Here is a 20,322-nt window from a genome sequence, read left to right on the forward strand (position 1 = left end):
CCCGCGTCAATACGTGATGACGAGGGCGGAACAGAGAGGGTCTCTACTGCGCATTTGCGAGGGACACCGCCGTCGCTAACGCTCCCCCCACCCGGAGTCGCCGCCGCCGCCACCCACCTTCCACCCGGTCGGGCCCTCGCTCCGCTATTGAAACAGCGAGGGCACGCAGCACACAGCTCTGCTGAGCTGCCGTCGGCCTTCCTTCTTCTTCTTTGCCTGTGTCCCGCCCTCGACGATGTTACGTCACACGAGGGCGGGACACAGGCAGAGAAGAAGGAAGGCCACGGCAGCTCAGCAGTAGAGCTGTGTGCTGCGTGCCCTCGCTGTTTCAATAGCGGAGCAAGGGCCCCACCCGGTTGGAAGGTAGGTGGCTACGGCTCCTGGGGGGGACGAACTCGGAGGGGGAGGGGGAGCGGCAGCGGCGAACTCGGCGGCGGGGTGGGGGGCCCTTCAACCCCCCCCCCCCCCTTCTATACTAGCCCGTTTTTACGGGCTGAACGGCTAGTCTATATATAAAACAGTGTATGGGAAACATTTCAGTCATGAGGATTGCAAAATAGCATTATTGAAATGTTAATGAAATAATTCTGTACTCCTGCTAGTCCATGTTAATGCCTTAGTAAGTGCTCAACCATATCGGGTTTTGTCAAATAAAAAGGGGATTGCTTGCAACCTGTGTGCCAAACGTTCTTTCTTTGCTCTTCCAACAGTGTAAAAAAGTTTTCTATTCTCTTAGGTGAAGCTGTGGCCTACAAGAGTTCTATTGTCTCACGTGCCTGGATGAGATTACTACTACTACTTAACATTTCTAAAGCGCTACTAGGGTTACGCAGTGCTGTACAATTAACATAGAGGGACGGTCCCTGCTCAAGGAGCTTACAATCTAAGAGACAAGTGAATGGACAGTCCGATAGGGGCGGTCAAATTGGGGCAGTCTGGATTCACTGAACGGTAAGAGTTAGGTGCCGAACGCAGCATTGAAGAGGTGGGCTTTAAGCAAAGACTTGAAGATGGGCAGGGAGGGGGCTTGGCGTAAGGGCTCTGGAAGGTTGTTCCAAGCATAGGGTGAGGCGAGGCAGAATGAGTGGAGCCTGGAGTTGGCGGTGTTGGAGAAGGGTACAGAGAGGAGGGATTTGTCCTGTGAACGGAGGTTACGGGCGGGAACATAGGGGGAGATGAGGGAGGAGAGAGAGTTCCTCAGTGCTACATTCCTAAGCTTAGGTTTGGTAGTTGTGGCTGCACCAGTCCACACAGTGTCCTCTTACCTTTCATACTGCACTGGGTGGCTCCAGCTCTCATCAAACGTTTTTATCACAAGGTTTTAAGGCCAAGTCTCTCAAATGGGTTGGCCAGTTTCCAATAGCGTGAACCAAATACTGCACATCCCTTGTGTTACAGGACACCTCTGATAGCACAAATAGGTCTGACTTTAGGGTACTGAGCTTATTTGTAAGGTTACGCCCCTTGGGTGTTGAAATATGCAACAGCCACAAGTTAAAGCTTACAAGAGACTGTAATCTATTGCAAAGCCACTAGGTGGCATTGTTTAAGAGTTGAAGTGTGGTCTTTTTTTTTTAGTTTCCTGCTGCATTTTGTTTGAGTAGTTTGAAACAGGCAAACTCTGTGAAACTTGGGGCAGTTTTTAAAAATATGTGTGTGAGCAGAAACAGCTTTATTAAATGTTTAAAGCAAAGCAAGATTCACCAGGCATGTAGCAGGATTTCTGATCAACGAACCACTGCAAATAAATTAACATTAAGCGGATGGACTGGAGAATTAGTTTGGGAAAGGGAACAAAGGATAGATAGATATTTTTTTTACCAAGCATATTTTAGAAAGTATATGTATTAATATACTTTTTATAACATTCAAATGCATGTTGATAGTATCTGAGGACCTGAAGGCGACGAAACAGTGTGACAAGGCAGTGGCCGTAGCTAGAAGATTGCTAGGCTGTATAGAGAGAGGTGTGACCAGCAGAAGAAAAGAGGTTTTAATACCCCTGTATAAGACGTTGGTGAGGCCCCACCTGAAGTATTGTGTTCAGTTTTGGAGGCCTTATCTTGTTAAGGATGTTTAAAAAATGGAAGCGGTGCAAAGAAAAGCTACGAGAATGGTATGAATCCGCAAACGAACCTTTTCCGGAGATGGGAAGGCGGTAGAACGAGAGGACATGAAATGAGATTGAAGGGGGGCAGACTCAAGAAGAATGTCAGGAAGTATTTTTTCACGGAGAGAGTGGTGGATGCTTGGAATGCCCTCCCGCGGGAGGTGGTGGAGAGGAATACGGTAACGGAATTCAAACATGCGTGGGATAAACGTAAAGGAATCCTGCTCAGAAGGAAGGGATCCCCAGAAGCTTAGCCGGCGGTGGGAGGCAGGGCTGGTGGTTGGGAGACGGAGATGGTGCTGGGCAGACTTATACGGTCTGTGCCAGAGCCGGTGGTGGGAGGCGGGGCTGGTGGTTGGGAGGCGGGGATAGTGCTGGGCAGACTTATACGGTCTGTGCCCTGAAAAAGACAGGTACAAATCAAGGTCAGGTATACACAAAAAATGCCACATGTGAGTTTATCTTGTTGGACAGACTGGGTGGACCGTGCAGGTCTTTTTCTGCCGTCATCAACTATGTTACTACGTTTATTCTTTCTTTCTTTTTGTTTGCTACGCCTTTTTCTAAAAGATGTTTTGCACTCACTTGAGGTGGGTTTGGGCTTTACATTAATTGCCGGGGGGTTCAGAAACACACTGCTAGCTTCTTATTGGCGGTGCTTTTGCCAGACCTGTTCCACTTACTTGAAATGCTTTTTACTTTCATAAAACAGTTTAATAGAGTGCTCCCTGGAGCTCCCTGCACGTCGCTGATGGGTTCTGATGGTGATCAGCACAGTAGCGCCCCAAATTGCAGCAACTGTTAATGCTGGGTTTGACAAAACAGGCAGTGCTTTTAAAGACAAAGAGGAATAAAACATCAGAAAGAAGCAGAGGGACTGTTACTCTTTTTGCATCAGCAGCCTGTCTCATTACCAGAAAAAAAGGTTCTGGCATTTACTTTTAGCCAAAGACTATCACCAGCAGCCTTGAGAGCAGAGTGTACTGAGGCCTTTCACTCCACGGCCACTGACCTCTCATGAGCTCCAGAGCTAGCATGACATTTCTTTTGTAAGGAATATTTAATTCTCATTGTCAAAACTGCAAAGCCTGATAACAGTTTTATTTTTTTTTTGTTACATTTGTACCCTGTGCTTTCCCACTCATGGCAGGCTCAATGTGGCTTACATGGGGCAATGGAGGGTTAAGTGACTTGCCCAGAGTCACAAGGAGCTGCCTGTGCCTGAAGTGGGAATCAAACTCAGTTCCTCAGGACCAAAGTCCACCACCCTAACCACTAGGCCACTCCTCCACAGATCACCAATGTGGCCGCGCAGGCTTCTGCTTCTGTGAGTCTGACGTCCTGCACATACGTGCAGGACGTCAGACTCACAGAAACAGAAGCCTGCGCAGCCTTCTACATGGAATGTTGCTAGTGGAATAGCAACATTCCATGTAGAATCTCCAATAGTAGCAACAGAATCTCAATAGTAGCAACATTCCATGTAGAATCTCCAATAGTATCTATTTTATTTTTGTTACATTTGTACCCCGCACTTTCCCACTCATGGCAGGCTCAATGCGGCTTACATGGGGCAATGGAGGGTTAAGTGACTTGCCCAGAGTCACAAGGAGCTGCCTGTGCCTGCAGTGGGAATCGAACCCAGTTCCCCAGCACCAAAGTCCACCACTCCAACCACTAGGCCACTCCTCCACTACAGAGTCCAAATTGGTTTGAAAATGACACTTGTGAAACTATGCTTGCCGAATCAATGAAGGGGGGGGGGGGTCCGTGAAACGTTACGGGTTAATGTTAAATGTTATACACAGGCATAAAACAGAGGTTTATTCACAGACATGGCTTTTATCCTAGACCAGTGGTTCCCAAACCTGGTCCTGGAGCCACCCCGGCCAGTCAGGCTTTCAGGATACCCACCATGAATATTCATGAGAGAGATTTACATGCAGTGGAGGCAGTGCATGCAAATCTCTCTCATGAATATCCATTGTGGGTATCCTGAAAGCCTGACTGGCCGGGGTGCCTCCAGGACCAGGTTTGGGAACCACTGTCCTAGACTATGGAGGTTATTGTAGAAGAATTTTCAAATGCATACTTGTGTAAATAATGATTTCAGAAAGCTGCTATTTATGGGGGTCCATTTGCAAAGGTGTGGGAAAAAGTGGCCAACATCTTTTTTTTTTTTTTTTAATTAATGACCACGCGCCAATGTTACAATCAGGGGCATAGCCAGACTTCGGCGGGGGAGGGGGTCCATTGACGACCCCCTCCCCCTGCCACCACCACCACCAACTTTGACCCCCCCCTGCTCACGACCCTCTCGAACCCCCCCTCCCACCGCCAACCCTCCCCTGCCGTCGCCTATCTTTGCTGGCGGGGGAACCCAACCCCCGCCAGCCGTGGTCCTCTTCTTCCTTCATTCTGTTTCTGTGTCTGACGTTGTACGTGCAGGACGTCAGACTCAGAAACAGAACGAAGGAAGAAGAGGACCTCGGCTGGCGGGGGTTGGCGTCCCCCGCCAGCAAAGGTAGGTGAAGGCGGGATGGCGGCGGGAGGGGGGGTCGAGAAGGTCGTCGGCAGGGGGGTCCAGGGCCTAATCTACGGGGACCCAGGCCCCCGTAGCCCCACGTAGCTACGCCCCTGGTTACAATTAGCACGCGGCCATTAAAACACATCAGCGCATGAACTCATACCTTCAGTTATTTTGTAGGTGGTAAGGGCTCGTGCGCGAATCAATTAACCTGTGGTTCACTAAGGAGCCCTTTTATTAAACAGCAATAAAAGTGGACCTGTGCCAGTGTCAGTGCATGTTTTCGACGTGCACTGAGGCCCCCTTTTTACTGCAGCGGGTAAAAGGCTGTCCATTTTGGGGGGGAAAGAAATGGATGTGCGGTAAGTGAACCACTTAACGCACGGCCATTTCGGTGGGGAGCCCTTACCGCCACCCATTGAGATGGCGGTAAGGGCTCCCATTCTAACCCGGCGGTAACCGGGGAGCTCGTGGTGCTGCACGATTACCACCGGTTAAGTTCCGGCGCTACGAAATATGCGTAACCCTTTTCCTCACCCCTTTGAATAGTCACCAGATGCTGTGCAGTGCTGTACTGACAAAATTGGGTACAATTTATCCCCCCAGCAGCGTGCCAGACTGTCCCAAAGGTGCATGGGTCAGAGAAAAAGCAAGATTAAGATAAGAGGGTGAGCAGCTGTGAACTCTAGGTTATTTCCATCCAGAACCAAATCGGTTTAATCATTTATCCCTCTTCTGTTAATAATTGGGAAATACGTCTCTGGTTCATAACCCCCCCCCCCCCCCCCCCCAATATTCTATATAAGGGTCGCTCCAACTCATCCATTCCCTCCCTAACAACTGTGCTCTTCCCACGCCATACAGTCATAATGGCCTTCAACGGTACATGGCAGGTATATGATCAGAAGAACTATGAAGCATTTCTCAGGGCTGTAGGTAAGTTGTGTGTGTCGTGTACCAGGATTACAATCTGTGACCAGGTAGGACGTGATCAGGGGCTTCAAACACAAAATCGTGAGTCATGAGAGTTCAGGGAACATGAGGCGTTAAATCGAACTCTGCCAGCAATCATCAAAGCTTCTCATACTGGTATAATTGCCACGATATATTTGCACAAGTAGTTTTCTTTGATTTGTTTCCTCTGTCAGAAACAACATGCACACCTTTGATTATACAAAGCTGCATGTGTTGTTGCATAGCCCCTCCCCTTCCCCTTCATGCTTTTGAACAATACCAATATCATTACCTACATAGATTAGAAGGTGGGCAATTTTCAAAGCCAGCATTCCCAGGGTAACATGCATTTTTTTGTGCATGGAAATAACTTTGAATATTGCATTAAGAACATAAGAGTAGCCATACTGGGTCAGACCAATGGCCCATCTAGCTCAGCTTCCTTTTTCCAACAGTAGCCAAGCAAGGTCACAAGTACCTGGCAGAAACTCAAATCATGGCAACACTCCATACTATAACTCCCAAGGCAAGCAGTTGCTTCCCATGTCTGCCTCAATAGCAGACTGTGGACTTTTCCTTCAGGAATTTGTCCAAACCTTTTTTAATCCCAGATACGCCAAGCGCTGTTACCACCTCCTCCGGCAAAGAGTTCCAGACCTTAACTATTCATTGAGTGAAAAAATATTGCCTCCTATTTGTTTTAAAAATATTTCCATGTAACTTCCTCGAGTGTCCCCCTAGTCTTTGTACTTTCGGAACGAGTAAAAAATCGATTTACTTCTACTCGTTCTACACCGCTCAGGATTTTGTAGACCTCGATCATATCTCCCCTCATCCGTCTCTTTTCCAAGCTGAAGAGCCCTAACCTCTTTAGCCTTTCCTCATACGAGAGGAGTTCCATCCCCTTTATCATTTCAGTCGCTCTTCTCTGCATTCCAGTCCTAATCGTAGCTCTACCACTGGAGCTCTGACTGGGAAAGTCACTTCATAAGTCCATCAAGCCCAGTATCCTGCTTGCAACAGTGACCTATTCAGGTCACAAGTACCTGGCAGAATCCCAAAGAGCAGCAAGATTCCATGCTACTGACCCCGGGGACAAGTACTGTAATGACTTTCCCCACTCCTCGGGTCGAATCCAAGCTCTTTCATGGACTCTTTGTGTGACCCTGGGGATATTATTTTGTCTCTGTATTTCAGTTTTGACTCATGAAGGCTCTGCCACAGACTTCCTGTGTGTTCTCAGGTGAGTCACTTTAATATCCTGAACCTATTTACCCAGTAGACGTGACCTATAGAGTCAATGTGAATTCAGCATCAAAATGCCACACGAGAGGATTAACATCATTATTTAGAAATGCTGTGACGTTCCAAAAGTCATATGCAGCCACCGAGCACAAATTTTCATCTCTGTGCTTCCTGCAATGCACTCACGAATCCTTCTCTCAACAAATACGGGCAAAGAAAATTTCCCACAGAAAGCTTTCTTGGAAAAATTCCCTTCTTAAAAAAAAAAAAAATCCACGGGCACAAACATTTCCTGCCATCAAAGTCTTTCTACAAAAGGATGTGGGGGTTGGGAAGGCGAGGAAATATGTTTAATAAGGCTTGATATACTGCCTTCCTTAAAAGAAAATCAAAGCAGGGTACGATCAACAAACAAATCAGAAAAGGAAAGGAACTACAGAGAATGATAGGAAAGAACAGAAAGCATAAGAAGACAAAACACACACACACACATAGAAGTTGATTTCACAGTGACCGTTTTACATGCAATCCTGTACCCCAGGGAGGGAAAAACACACTGTAGTTTCAATGTCCAGAGAAGCCCAGAACGGTGAAATACAGTGCAAAACAGTGGCGTAGCTACGTGGGGCCTGGGCCCCCGTAGATTTGGCCCTGGACCCCAACCCTCCCATGCCGTCGTAGTGGGCTACCTTTGCTGGCGGGGGACCCCAATCCCCGCCAGACGAGGAGGTCCACTTCTTCCCAGCTTCGTTCTGTTTCTGTGAGTCTGACGTCCGACGTCAGAAACCGAACGAAGCCTTCGCGGGAAGAAGAGGACCTCCTCGGCTTGCGGGGATTGGGGTCCCCCGCCAGCAAAGGTAGCCCACGGCGAGGGAGGATTGGCGGTGGGAGGGGGGTTGAGAAGGTCGTCGGCAGGGGTTGTCAAAGTTGGCGTCGTCGATAATAGCTGGGGGGATCGGTGGCGCCGGGGTGGGGGGCTAAAATATGCCCCTCACCTCAGGCTCTGGACCCCCCCTCCCGCCGGTCTGGCTACGCCCCTGGTGCAAAATACAAACGTACTGAATATATCCCTGCAAAGGGGTCAGGCAAATGGTTTTACATATATGATAGATATTTAGATTAAATATGCAATAGTCAGAAGTCTTGACATGTATCATCTGTGTTACTAGATTAGATTTATTATTTTCTTCTAGTGTACCCCTTATCCACAGCAGATTACAATAAAATATTCATAAAAACATTCTGCAAAAACAAAATTAAACAGGTATATCTTGTGTATATTCTGGGGTGTCTGAGAACTGTATTCATTTCACAGATCTCCTTTTAAAGAACAGCGGTGGAAAGGCCACTGAATTCCAAACATATCCCATGTTTCTTCTGGGCTCCCATTCCTTGTGCCTGAAGAGGGTAATTCTATGAGGAATGGGGGGGGGGGTCTATTTTTAGATACTATGAAGGCATCTATCTAGACCGTATTCTATAACAAAAAGTAGGTGCCTACTTTTCTTGAAAAAATTCTAGTGTAACCAGTTATATACGTACAAGCAGATATATCAGCCATGGAGATGGTGTAAAGGCTTGCACCTAAAATGGAAAGATATGTGCATAAATTAAACTATTTAAAAATTTACATACATGTGTGCCCCCGGCTACACTCCATCCAGGCTCCTTCCATACGAACATCCACCTTAAAACACACTCCACAAGTGACCCCTACTGGCAGTGTTGTGGAGCTGTCGCTAGGGGTTAGGTTTCCATATAAGTACCATAAGATTAACACTAGGGGCACCAGCACACCATTTTGGAGTCAGTGCTGGCAAGGACAGGGGTATCTGGGGATCATTCTTGCTGAGACCCCCCCTAGACCACTAGGGACACCTTAACGAAGGCCCAACCATTTCTGGTGACCGTCATTGAATACTCGGTTTAAATTTGGCCAGTTCCAACATAACCGGCCAAACCAATTTTCAGCACTAGTCGGTCAAGTTGGAGCCGGCCAAAGTTATTCCAAAAATGGCCACCAAACCTAACCGGCTCCATAATGTAAATTGCAGGATAGCTGATTATATGAAGTGAAATAACTGGCTATCTTTAAGGCACTAACCGGTGGTATTCAGCACCGGATAGCCGAGTATCCAGTGCTGAATATTGTTGGATAGGTGGCATTTCAGCGGTCATTTCTTTAAACATCAGATGGATAGCTTTCATTTTTTAAAATGTCTGTACCCACCAGGGCGTAGCTATCATGGGGCCACGGGGGCATGGGCCTCCGTAGATTTGACCCTGGACCCCCCCTGCCGTGACCCTCTCGACCCTCCCTTCCTGCCTCCAACCCTCCCCCACCGCGTACCTTTGCTGGTGGGGGACCCCAACCTCCGCCAGCCGAAGTTCTCTCGGCCGCGCGGCGTTGCTGACCCCACCCGCCGCCGCTGCAACCCTCTCAACCCCCCCTTTCCCGCCGCCAACCCTCTCCCGCCACATACTTTTGCTGGCGGGGGACCCAACCCCCACCAGCCGAAGTCGTCTTCTTGGCTGCGCGGTATTGTTTGCTGAATGATCCGATCGTTTCTGGCTTGCGTCTGACGTCCTGCACGTTGTACATGCAGGACGTCAGATGCACAAACAGAAACAGATTCAACCTTGATCAGATCATTCGGCAACACCACGCGGCCGAGAAGAGGACTTCAGCTGGCGAAGGGTTGGGGTCCCCCACCAGCAAAGGTACGTGGTAGGAGAGGGTTGGTGGCAGGAAGGGGGGGTCGAGAGGGTTGCGGTGGTGGCGGCAGGGGGGGTGAAAGTTGGCGGCGGGCGGGGGGGTCGGCAACACCAGGGGGGGGGGCTAAAATGTGCCCCCTCCCCTCGGGCTCTGGACCCCCCTCCCGTCGAAGTCTGGCTACGCCTCTGGTACCCACCAATCGATTTGACAAATTACACCCGAACCGGGAGTGCTCTTGCAGGCCGGCCAGTCCAGCATTCAGGCAAAGTGGTTCCTCCCTACCTCTTTGGGTCCTCCAAAAAAAAAAAAAAAAAAAAATCTGTAGACCTTGATAGGAGGGAGGAAGAGGAAAGCATGAAAATGTGGACATCTGCTTGCCAGAAAAGAGCAAATTACCAATGCAGGAAGCCCCTGGACCAAAATTCTCTCTTCTGCTCTGCCACAGGCCTACCAGACGATGTCATCAAGGTTGCCAAAGATGTCAATCCAGTCATTGAAATCCAGCAGAAGGGCAACAGCTTTGTGGTCACATCCAAAACACCGAAACAGTCTGTAACTAACTCATTCATTATCGGTAAAGAAGCTGATATCATCAGCATGGATGGCAAAAACATAAAGGTGAGGAGGTTTCCATGGCTTTAGGCAGTTTCCACCTTGATATGGAAAGTTCTGTACTAAATCCTAAGACTGAGGCTTAAATCCTAAGACTGAGGCTTAAATCCTAAGACTGAGGCTTAAATCCTAAGATTGAGGCTTAAATCCTAAGACTGAGGCTTAAATCCTAAGATTGAGGCTTAAATCCTAAGACTGAGGCTTAAATCCTAAGATTGAGGCTTAAATCCTAAGACTGAGGCTTAAATCCTAAGATTGAGGCTTAAATCCTAAGACTGAGGCTTAAATCCTAAGATTGAGGCTCAGATGCCCAAATTCTTTCTTTATATAAAGCACTAAGGGGCCCTTTACGAAGCTGCGGTAGGGCTACCGTGGGCTTGGTGTACAGCGATTTGTCCCTACCGCCGGGCTACTGTGGGAGCGACAAAGTTGGGAATCTAGATAAGTCAGCTTTATCATATCCAGTGCTTTGCTTATTTATAAAATAACATTTGTTTAATCGTTTATTTGTTACATTTGTAGCCCACATTTTCCCACCTATTTGCAGGCTCAATGTGGCTTACATCTTACCGTAAGGCGATTGCTTAGACCGGTATGGAAACAAATACAATTTGATGTTAGGGTTGGGTAAAGTTAGTATATTCAGGTGCCTAGGGATCGAAGATAGGAAGTAATATATAGTGTCCAATACAGTCTATGGTTTGCAGTGTTGCAGATTGGAGGCATCTAGTTTAGGTCAGTGGGGAATGCTTTTCTGAATAGGTAGGTCTTTAACGATCTCCTGAAGTTTAGATGGTCGTAGATTGATTTCACAGCCTGTGGCAGTGCATTCCACAATTGTGTGCCTATCTAGGAGAAGTTGGATGCATAGGCTAATTTGTATCCGAGTCCTTTGCAGCTCGGGTAGTGGAGATTTAGGTAGGTACGTGATGCTCTGGGTCTGTTTCTGGTTGGGAGGTCAATCAGGTCGACCATATATCCTGGGACTTCACTGTAGATAATCTTGAGGACCAAGGTGCAGATTTTGAAGGTGTTACGTTCCTTGATTGGGAGCCAGTGCAGTTTTTCTCGAAGGGGTTTGGCACTTTCGAAACGTGATTTATCGAATATCAACCTGGCTGCCGTGCTTTGGGTTGTCTGGAGTTTCTTTATGAGTCATTCTTTACATCCCACATATATTCCATTGAAGTAATCTGCGTAGCTCATTACCATTGATTGTATCAGGCACTTTACTGAGACAGAAGCCGTTCTCAGTGAACCTTAGGGTCCTAATGTAATACTAAGTTTGCAGTTATTTACACACATTTTGATTTAAAGAAAATCTCGGTAGCTATTTTCACGTTATATAGGGTTTAGGTTTGCTCACAAAAATAGAGCCGGTACACAGATAGTAGGACATGATGTATAGAGTTATGTAGTGAGTCGCAATTAAGCGGCAAGGCTCACTGAATTCTAAGCTCGGCTGTGATTCACAGCCTATACTGAACTCTCTCGGCTCTAAAAAAAGATTTAAAAACTTAAAAGTATTGGTTTACCTGTTTATATTCCAGACGTGTGTTTTTCAGCAAACATAGTCTTTCTTTAAAATAGAGATTGACTCCTTAATTGATTAGACTCCCACCATGTGGCATTTCCAGCTTCAAAAAATTATTTTGAATTTTTTTTTGTGCTGGAGGATTACGGCGCTGCCTGGTTACCACCGGGTTGGTATGGGAGCCCTTACCGTCTCCTACTAGAAGGCGGTAAGGGCTCCCCATGGAAATGACCACGTGGCAAGCACACCGCAATTTCTATTTTAAAACCCACCCGACTCTTCCTGTCTCTCACCTATCCACCCCCATCCTGTTAGACTGTCACTGAAACGCTTTGATGTTTCACTTATACATACTGTTGTTACAAGAAATTATTTATTTTGGGGAAAGAGTTCGAGCAACTCGCCTCTCTTTATAATTTAAGAGCAGGTGCTGTATTTATAAGTTTTAGGATATTAATTTCTCCACCAATCACCAAAGGTGATAATTGCAATAGATTAAATAAATTAAGTATATATACTCAGAACACAAAGAGACCGTATTTTTAGCTTCAAAAAGGTTGATTTAATATACAATTGCACACGAGAGGTAGGTTTTAAGAGATCTTTATAGGTAATCTGTGCATAAAATAGAACAAAGTAGCAGGTAGGTTAACTTACAAGTCCTTGTTACAAGCATGCTGTGGTCCAGCTGATTGATGAGCACATGTTGAGGAGCAAGGCATCAGGGCTTCTGCAGTGAGTGAATCTCAGTTGCTTGCAGCTGAAGAGAATCTGAGTTGCTTGCAGTGAAGAGAATCTGAGTTGCTGGCAGTTGATGAGAATCTGAATCTTGGGGAAACAGCTTTTGCTTTTATACCTTGCAAGCTGCAGGAGGATATGCCATGTGGATCTTTGCTGGCTTCCTGGTTTTTTGCACACGACACCTGAGCATTTGCAAAGCATTGTGGTATCTTGGTCTCATGTCTGCACACGACCCCTGAGTCTTGGTCTCATGTCTTATGACATCACGAGACTTACAGTCTGGATTTTCTTTTGATGTCCTGCTCAGTCTCTGGGGCAGATACACATTACAAGTCCTTCCTTTCTGCACATGTCTGAAAGCTGATGGGAGGGGCAGGTATACCTTTGACAAGCAAATGTCCTGTTTATGCTTCTCCTGAGTTCTTTGTTTTCAATGGGGTATTCAGGTGTCCACCTTAGTCAATCTTTTGTTAGGTGGGAGGGCAGAGGAAGCTCTTTTGTGTTTGTTAAGTGTTTGTAATTAACTATCCCTGCTCTCAGAAGTTCCCAGAAAAAGGAATGGAGAGAGAGGGGCTTGAAATGAAACTATTCTCTCTGCTGCAGTGTCAAATATATATTTTTAAAAGATACACAAATATATTGGTGTATATATAATCCAGCAAATATGCTACATATTTCAGTAATAAACTGATACCATTACACTGTCATCTACCAACATTTGCTTATTTCCAATCTGATGAAGAAGGGCAACCTTCGAAAGCTAATCAAGAAATGTATTAAGTTATCCTATATAATAAAACTCACCCTCAACGTTCTGAGGACACTGACGTCACTGTCAGTTCCTCCGGGCACTTCCATCCGGTTCGAAGGGTTCGTGGTGGTGAAGCCACCGAAATCACTGTGTTGGGGCCCCGCCCTCGCGTCAAACGTTATGACGTCGAGGGCGGAGCTATGGCGTCAGTGGCTTCACAACCAACGACTCAGCATATTGAAGGTGGCGTTGGCGTGCGTTGACGAGGTCCGCAACAATGGTGGTTAGTGCCTTCACAATGCCGAAGGGGTGAGCAGAGCAGGGAGGGGGGATTCGGGAGGAAAACCTTGCTAGCGCCCGTTTCGTTTGCGCCAGAAACGGGCATGTTTTACTAGTGTCCAATAAAAAAGGTACCATCTTATTTTCTTTTCCATGTTTTATTTTGTTTTATTTGTATTTTAAAAACCAATCCTTTTAGCAGCGGTGGTAAAAGGACCCTTAAATTCTTTACATGGTGGCAAAAAAAAAAAAAAGCAGTGTTCTATAAACTGTGCTTAAAGTTAGGTGTGGTTGATAGAATAGCGTTTACACCCGGAAACTGTGCCTATTTTTAGGAGCAGCCATTTTCCCCAACTGAAAGCATGGTGCAAATGCAAGTGCCTAAATTCATTGCTAAAGTATTAAATATTTGTGGTTTCACATCACTCATGGGCACTACTACTATTTAACATTTCTAAAGCGCTACTAGGGTTACGCAGCGCTGTACAATTTAACATAGAAAGACAGTCCCTGCTCAATGAGCTTACAATCTAAAGGACAAATATACAGTTAGTTAAGTAGGGGGTCATTAAATTGGGGTAGTCTAGGTTACTTGAAGGTATAGAGGTTAGGTGTCGAAAGCAACATTGAAGAGGTGGGCTTTGAGTAAGGCTTTGAAGATGGGTAGGGAGGGGGCTTGGCGCAGGGGCTCAGGAAGTTTTTGCACAAATCCAACCCTCCTCCCCCCTGAACCCAGGCAGTGCCTATTATTCACTGCTTGGTTGGAACAGTCACAAAAGCTGTTAGTGCAAAAATCATAAGACCTGTGATACCTGGCCAACTTCAAATTTTAAGTAGAGTCTGTTCCAGCAGCTGCCTGCTGTGCTAAAAACAGGTTTTGAACCTTCCAGGTAAATAAAAACTGAGCGTACCTTTCAGTAGTAATTACAGCATTTTAACCCCCACCTTCACATATCGTAGCTCACTATGCTTGGTTACTTTTCTATCCTTTTTAGCAAAAGGTATAATGCATGGGGGGATATTGTTCTCATGTTCCGGGAATGAAATATATTCTAGCGGTGTGCAGGGAAGACATTTTTGATATGTAAATTTCTCACATTGTGTGATGAAGCAAGAGGTTTTGTCCTTAGGGGGCTAAATTTCAGTTTCATCTTCCATGTAAATGTATTCTGAGATTAAATAATATTATTTTTGAACTTTCTCATTTTTAGATTAGAGAGTTTTAAGAAACGTCCCACAGACTGAATCCAGGTGTAATTTTGGAAATGGTGCTGTATCCTATTTCTTTCTAACAATAATTGCTCCCCCCCCCCCCCCCCCCCACTTTTTTCTGATTAGTGGACTAAAAGCTTACTTCTCCTTTAACAAAGTCTCTCGTTTAGACTACTGCAATCTGCTTCTTGCTGGCCTCCCACTTAGTCACCTCTCCCCTCTCCAGTCGGTTCAAAACTCTGCTGCCCGTCTCGTCTTCCGCCAGGGTCGCTTTACTCATACTACCCCTCTCCTCAAGACCCTTCACTGGCTCCCTATCCGTTTTCGCATCCTGTTCAAACTTCTTCTACTAACCTATAAATGTACTCACTCTGCTGCTCCCCAGTATCTCTCCACACTCGTCCTTCCCTACACCCCTTCCCGTGCACGCCGCTCCATGGATAAATCCTTCTTATCTGTTCCCTTCTCCACTACTGCCAACTCCAGAGTTCGCACCTTCTGTCTCGCTGCACCCTACGCCTGGAATAAACTTCCTGAGCCCCTACATCTTGCCCCATCCTTGGCCACCTTTAAATCTAGACTGAAAGCCCACCTCTTTGACATTGCTTTTGACTCGTAACCACTTGTAACCACTCGCCTCCACCTACCCTCCTCTCTTCCTTCCCATTCACATTAATTGATTTGATTTGCTTACTTTATTTATTTTTTGTCTATTAGATTGTAAGCTCTTTGAGCAGGGACTGTCTTTCTTCTATGTTTGTGCAGCGCTGTGTATGCCTTGTAGCGCTATAGAAATGCTAAATAGTAGTAGTAGTAGTAACAAAGTCATGTGGCAGCTAGCGCAGCTTTGTAAAAGGGGGCCTTAATTATACTTCCTTAGTTTCATGTTTTTCTTTTAATATAAGTGGTATATTTCTGTACAAAATTCTGTTTGTGTGAATGTTTAAAATTCTCATAAATAAAATGTTAAAAAAACAAGTCCATGTTATTTTGGGGGGTTTTCATTTTATTCAGGTTTTTTTTTCACTTTGGAGGTAATGGGAACAGTGTGTACAGTTGTGCAACAGTGCATTTTAGTGCTCAATGTGCACTAGTGTACAGTAGTGAACGCTATTCTTCAGTACAATTTCAGAGTGCATTATTGACAACACGGGAGAAACTAAATTATTGTTTTTTGGGGTTGTTGGGGTTTTTTTTTTTTTTGTTTGGGTTAAAAATGACATGAGAAAGGTCATTGACTTTTCTCATGTCCCGTATCATTTCAAATGAATGCACACTTCTAATGTAACGTGAAACAATACGGCAAAATTGACCTGTGATTTATGATAACTAAGGAATAAAGTGATGTTTCTTCTGTGTCTGTAGTGCACAGTGAACCTGGAAGACGGAAAGCTTGTGTGCAAGTCAGAGAAATTCTCCCATATCCAGGAAGTCAAAGGCAATGAAATGGTGGAGGTGAGTAGAATGTCAGAGTCTTCAGAGCTTCTACCATTCCAGACCAAAACCACAATGCAAGGCCACACTGAACTGAACCAAGCTTCTTTCCACTTCAATTCTGCCTCCAAATCAGAGTTCCCAGTTTGCTGTGAGATGATAAAGTAGCATCAGCAAAGTGTGGTCTGGCTGTCCATCAAGTGCAGTGTTACCTTGTGGTTTTGAGCTGCTAAGAGTTCTTTATGTGCAGTTCAAGACTTGAAGATACCACAAAGATATCCGCACACAGAGATAGAAGAAGCTTACATAAGTATTGCCATACTGGGAAAGACCAAAGGTTCATCAAGCCCAGCATCCTGTTTCCAACAATGGCCAATCCAGGTCACAAATACCTGGCAAGATCCCAAAAAGTACAAAACATTTTATACTGCTTATCCCAGAAATAGTGGATTTTCCCCAAGTCTATTTAATAACGGTCTATGGACTTTTCCTTTAGGAAGCCGTCCAAAACTTTTTAAAACTCTGCTAAGCTAACTGCCTTTACCACATTCTCTGGCAATGAATTCCAGAGTTTAATTACATGTGAGTGAAGAAATATTTTCTCTGATTCGTTTTAAATTTACTACATTGTAGCTTCATCGCATGCCCCCTAGTCCTAGTATTTTTGGAAAGCGTAAACAGACGCTTCAAATCTACCCGTTCAACTCCACTTATTATTTTATAGACCTTGTTTGTTCATACTCCTTGTAGGACATGCAGATCATTATTTAGCGGCTGCAATCAATGTATTTTTACACACCGACCACAGCAGTTAAAAGTAATACAGAAATTCAATGCCATTATCCAGACTGCGATCTGTGCTGGATATCTGGCGAAATCGCAAGTACTGTCGCTATGTGGATAGTGGTGATATTTAAACTATTACTGTATTTGGATAGCTATCCAGAAAAAAATTAGGCTAGCAATTTTTCTGACCTAACTTTATCCACACGACAGAAGAAAGTGGGAGACTCATGGAAGCAAACAGGAAAGATTCTCAAAGTCCAACAATTCTTTATCGGAAAATCTAAGGGGCCCTTTTATAAAGCCGCGTAAGCGCGTACATGCGTCCTATGCCATGTGGCCCGGGTGATAAATTTCATTTTTTTTACGCAGGTCGGAAAATAAATTTTTTATTTTCCTGTGCGCGGCAGAAACCGGGCGGCAATTGTCATTCTACACACGTAGACGATTACCGCATGGTTACAGCATGAGACCTTACCGCTAAGTCAATGGGTGGCGGTAAGGTCTCAGACCCAAAATGGATGCACACCAATATTTATTTTGCTGCGTGCCCACTTTTCAACGCACCATAGTAAAAGGACCCCTTAGCTGTGTTTCAGCAACTAGTGCCTGCATCAGGAGTCGTCTGTCCCACTTTGTACTTTCAGCTGTTGTTTGGCGGGACAGCGACGAGTGATTAGTTCTAACAGCGCCTTGTAACTGATACGATTTGACCGCAGCTTGGTGTACGGTCATATATATCCAACAGGTTTTATTATTTCATGTATGAAGTAAATTTGTGCTCCGTATAAGCAGTAATTCATCGGCTAGAAGACTCCAGATGAAGGAACTAGCAGCCAATACACAGCCGAGTCCAGACCTCTCAACATACAGCACTCAGATTCTTCAATAAAGAATTGTTGGACTTTGAGAATCTTGCCCTTGTGTGTTTCACTGTTTTGTGTTCTTGCTGACTTTATTCACTCCACTCTGCCCACACACTGCCCCCATTGAGATAGTGCCAAGGCATTCTGGGGTCCTTTTACAAAGGAGCGCTAGTGTTTTTAGCGCACACTAAAAAAATAAGTGTGCGCTAAACGCTACAGACGCCCATAGGAATATACGCCTTGGTATAGATGCTTGCACCCAACTGATAACAGGTGAGCAAATGCAGGTATTCTATTACCATCCCTAAATTCTGGGAATGCCCTTGACCCGCCGATTCCCCTCCCATGGCCATGTCCCCTTTGGAGTTGCGTGCTATGAAATGTATGTGCATAACTCCTAATTGATTCCAATTAAGTGCTTAACGCCAATAACTGATGATCACCAAGGGCCCCTTTTACTAAGCCGCAAGAGCATCTACGCACACCCAACGCACACCAAAATGGACTTACTGCCTGACTACCGGGTGGCTCTTGCAGTAATTTCATTTTTTGGCGCACATCCGCTATGCACGTCTGAAAAATATTTTTTTATTTTCTGGCACGCGTAGTGGACGTGCACCAAGTGGCATCTGACATGCGTAGGTCATTACCGCACAAATTCTTTACCGGTAGGTCGATGGCTGGCGGCAAGGTCTGACACCCAAAATGGACGCGCGGCAATTTTGATTTTGCCGCACATCCATTTTCGGGGGGGGGGGGAGGCCTTTTTCACAGGTGCGCTGAAAAATAATTCTGTGCGCACCCATAACCCGTACCTACACTACCGCAGGCCACATTTTACTGTGGCTTAGTAAAAGGACCCCCTAATTAGCTAATTAGTTTGTGTGCAGATCTGTGATCCACAACCAAACCTGGGTGACCTATACAGAATCTGTCCTGTAGTGCCACTGGCTACAGAGAAATCCATTTGAAAATCTGTCTTATGGTTTACAAATATATACCAGTAAAATGTAATGCTGTAATGTCACAATCAGTGGGGTAGCCAAGGGTGGTCCCGGGTGGGTAGCGATCCACCCACTATGGGCTCAAGCCCAACCAAAATTGGTGGAGCACTGCTGTGACTGGCAGGGATCCCCAAACTCCGCCAGCAGAAGACTTCCTCCACCAAGGGCAGAATAGGTTCCAAGCTCAGCAGCCAGAAGCAGTTTCCCTGAGCCACCGCCGCTGCCAGCCCCAGCTCCCCTGCACATGGTTTGTTTTCACACATGTGCGCATGCATGAAAACTGAGAATGTGCAGAGGGCATGGCTGGCAGCTGTGGTAGCATCGGGACACTGCTGCCAGCTGCTGATCTTGGAAAGCGTTCTGTCTGCTGAAGGTGGAAGTCTTCAGCTGCTGGGGCTTGGGGATCTCCACTAGCTCAGGTATATATATATATATATTTTGCATTCTGGGGGGGATGGAGTGTCATGGGGAAGAGGGGACAGACAGCAGGGGCGGTCATGTCCACTCTCTTTGGGGCTGAAGCCCAGCCAAAATTAACTATCTGATCACAATCTAAAGATGCAAAAACCTTGTGGGAAAAGAAATTAATAAACACGTCTTTCTCTTTACAGACCTTGACCATTGGATCGGCAACACTGATCAGAAAAAGCAAAAAAGTCTGAAAAGACTTGGAATGTTCATGGGCTATTTTTACACCTGCTGTAACTAACTTTGTACCGTAAAATAAAGACCACTTCCTAGTTATTTAGACAAAATGCGTTCGTAAGGGCTGCAAAGCAGTTTGGTTTTCAAGGCAATTAAACCACATAAATAATTTCATAAGCATTGGCATGTGTTAAAAGCATCGTCAATGTGCACAATCTAGTTACCACAGAGACATTTTCATGCACTGCAAAGATAAGTCGCATTGAGCCTGCGATGAGCGGGATAGCGCAGGGTCCAAATGTAATAAATAAATAAATATTTTCAAATATGAGTCATTTGAAATTCTTACAATATATAGTACTAGATGATAAATATGGCACCAAAAAAAATCAGTGACAATCAAAGCGCTATTCTATATGCCGTGCTAAAAGTCAGATGCGGTTTACAGACTAGCGCTTACACCCAGGAATCGCACCTACTTTTAGGCGTGGCCATGTGGTGCAAATGTACTCACCTACATTAGGCGTGTATCCCTGTTATTGTACGATAAATTTTAGGAATGCCTTCATTCTGCCCATGACCCTCCCATTTCCACGCCCCCCGTTCAGATCACGCATAAAATTCAATTAAATTAGTGCCAATAACTGCTTGTTAAAAATCCAATTATTGGCGCTAATTTGCTTCTTTAATTAAATTGCGTCTGCAAATTAGGCACACGCCTAAATTTGCGTGCACAGGTTTCGGCGAGTTTTACAGAATTAGGGGGATAGCACATCGCATAATTGCTGTGGACTCGGTTAAACAGTGTTGCTGCTCTGGCCCTAATTTCTTATCTTTCCTTTTCGTGCATGAACTGGTCTCTCTCACAATACACAGTAGAGAGGTGTGGTAGCCGTGTCAGTCCACTTT

The 20,322-nt window shown here is 45.5% G+C and overlaps 1 protein-coding gene across 1 annotated transcript; it reads left to right on the forward strand.

Moving 5' to 3' along the window:
* The first annotated feature begins 5,455 nt into the window (after positions 1-5,455).
* LOC115480526 (fatty acid-binding protein 2, liver-like) lies at positions 5,456-19,512 on the forward strand. Its single transcript, XM_030219265.1, has 4 exons — positions 5,456-5,573; positions 9,998-10,170; positions 16,047-16,136; positions 19,380-19,512. The coding sequence occupies exons 1-4, from the start codon at positions 5,507-5,509 to the stop codon at positions 19,428-19,430; spliced, it is 381 nt and encodes a 126-aa protein (XP_030075125.1). The 5' UTR covers positions 5,456-5,506; the 3' UTR covers positions 19,431-19,512.
* The last annotated feature ends 810 nt before the right edge of the window (positions 19,513-20,322 follow it).

Source organism: Microcaecilia unicolor, chromosome 11 (assembly GCF_901765095.1).
Source record: "Microcaecilia unicolor chromosome 11, aMicUni1.1, whole genome shotgun sequence".
In the NCBI taxonomy this organism is placed as follows: domain Eukaryota; kingdom Metazoa; phylum Chordata; class Amphibia; order Gymnophiona; family Siphonopidae; genus Microcaecilia; species Microcaecilia unicolor.